Source organism: Etheostoma cragini, unplaced genomic scaffold (genome assembly GCF_013103735.1).
Source record: "Etheostoma cragini isolate CJK2018 unplaced genomic scaffold, CSU_Ecrag_1.0 ScbMSFa_4411, whole genome shotgun sequence".
NCBI classification, from domain to species: domain Eukaryota; kingdom Metazoa; phylum Chordata; class Actinopteri; order Perciformes; family Percidae; genus Etheostoma; species Etheostoma cragini.
The window spans coordinates 1-1,880 of NW_023268782.1; the positions used below are offsets into that span (position 1 = coordinate 1).

General features: G+C 45.2%; 1 protein-coding gene across 1 annotated transcript; it reads left to right on the forward strand.

Moving 5' to 3' along the window:
- Nucleotides 1-613: 613 nt before the first annotated feature.
- LOC117941124 (calpain-2 catalytic subunit-like) lies at nt 614-1,876 on the forward strand (the record flags this gene model as incomplete). Its single annotated transcript, XM_034866219.1, has 5 exons — nt 614-702; nt 786-946; nt 1,157-1,326; nt 1,464-1,475; nt 1,820-1,876. Coding segments are annotated over 5 exons (489 nt in total), but the record flags the coding sequence as incomplete, so codon positions are not given.
- Nucleotides 1,877-1,880: the final 4 nt, after the last annotated feature.

Below are 1,880 nucleotides of genomic sequence, written 5' to 3' on the forward strand. Positions count from 1 at the left end.
CACACACACACACACCCACACACACAAACACACACAGACACACAGAAGTAAACCGGGCCTCCGCGTGGAGCCAGATCCAGAACTCAGCCTTACCTTAACAATAATAATTATTTATCAATTAACTAATAAATCCAGCTGTTGCCTGGTAACCCTAACCCAACATGCAATCTCAACGAAGGCAACAAGGACCAGCCAATCAGAGACGAGACATTCCTTGGCAGGAAACACCAAACTACTCGGCGTGTTCATTTTTTTTTTATGATTTATTTATGGGACGATCACACGCTCACAAGGACAAACTAATGATTTTCCACCGCAAGAGAATTCGCCGTTTTTATTATTGTCCATTAACGTGTTATTAATACGTTATTAATGTGTTTCTAAAGTGTTATCAATGTGTTATTAACCTATTATTACATGTAGTAACATGTATTAACATGTATTAATGTGTTATTAACGTGGTATTAACATATGTTAATGTGTAACATGTTATCAATGTGTATTAACATGTTATTAACATGTTTAATGTGTAATTAACATGTATTCATGTTTTATTAACGTGTATTAATGTGTTATTAGTGTGTGCTAACGTGTATTAATGTGTCATTAACGTGTTATTACTTCCTGTCTCTGCAGCTCCCCCGAGTGGCAGTCGGTGCAGGGAGACGCGCCACACGCCAAGGCTGAGGACGGCGAGTTCTGGTGGGTGGAGCCAAATCCATCATCGGGGCCACCCATTGGTGGATGAAGGTGTTATTAACCCCCCTCCCTTCCTGTCTCTGCAGGATGTCGTACACCGACTTCCTGCGGCACTACTCCCGGATCGAGGTGTGCACGCTGACCCCCGACGCCATCGACAACGACTCCGTCAAACACTGGAGCGTCAGCAAGTTCGACGGCATGTGGAGGAAAGGCTCCACCGCCGGGGGGTGCAGGAACCATCCTTGTGAGTACTGGGACCGGATCACCTGATTATTCAGGACCGGATCACCTGATTATTCAGGACCGGATCACCTGATTATTCAGGACCGGATCACCTGATTATTCATAGGTTAGACATGACAGAATCACGGAGATGATCTGATGATTGTTCAGAGGATGTGATGATTTTAGAGAGATCTGGTGATCTGATGATTTGAGGATTGTCCCTCTGCAGATACGTTCTGGATGAATCCCCAGTTCGTGATCAAGCTGGACGAGGAGGACGACGACCCCGAGGACGGAGAGGTGGGCTGCAGCTTCGTGGTCGGTCTGATCCAGAAGAACCGCAGGAAGCTGCGGAAGGTCGGAGAGGACATGCACACGGTCGGCTTCGCCATCTACGAGGTGAGACCTGGTCCTGTTGGTTAGGTTTCTATATGTCATTTATTTAGGCTTTTATGCTAAGCTAAACAGGCTTTATGCTAAGCTAAGTGGCTATATACCTTACACTAACTGGACCTTTGTCTTGTGTTTCGTTCCAGGTTCCTAAACAGGTGAGTGCTGATCGCTGAGACGTCCTCCAGTTGAAATGTTCTCCAGCTGAAATGTCCCGCTGTAGGGGACATGGAGGACAAGAAGGACACTCTACACAGGAAGATGAAGCAACAACAAATACATAATATAATATATATAATACTAGTGATACATTTTATTTAAAGACGCCTTTCTTGGCACTCAAGGGTTAAAAATATATATATATATATATATATTATGTCCAGTTTTTGTGATGATCCTTGATAATGCGGAGTTATGAGATCACATGACCACATGTTTCTGGAGGGAGGGGTTCTGTCTGTAGCTCAGCTCATTGAGAGTCTTATTGTCCGTCCCCCCCCAGTTCCATGGGCAGCGGGACGTGCACCTGGACAAGAACTACTTCCTGTCCCACGCCCAGACCG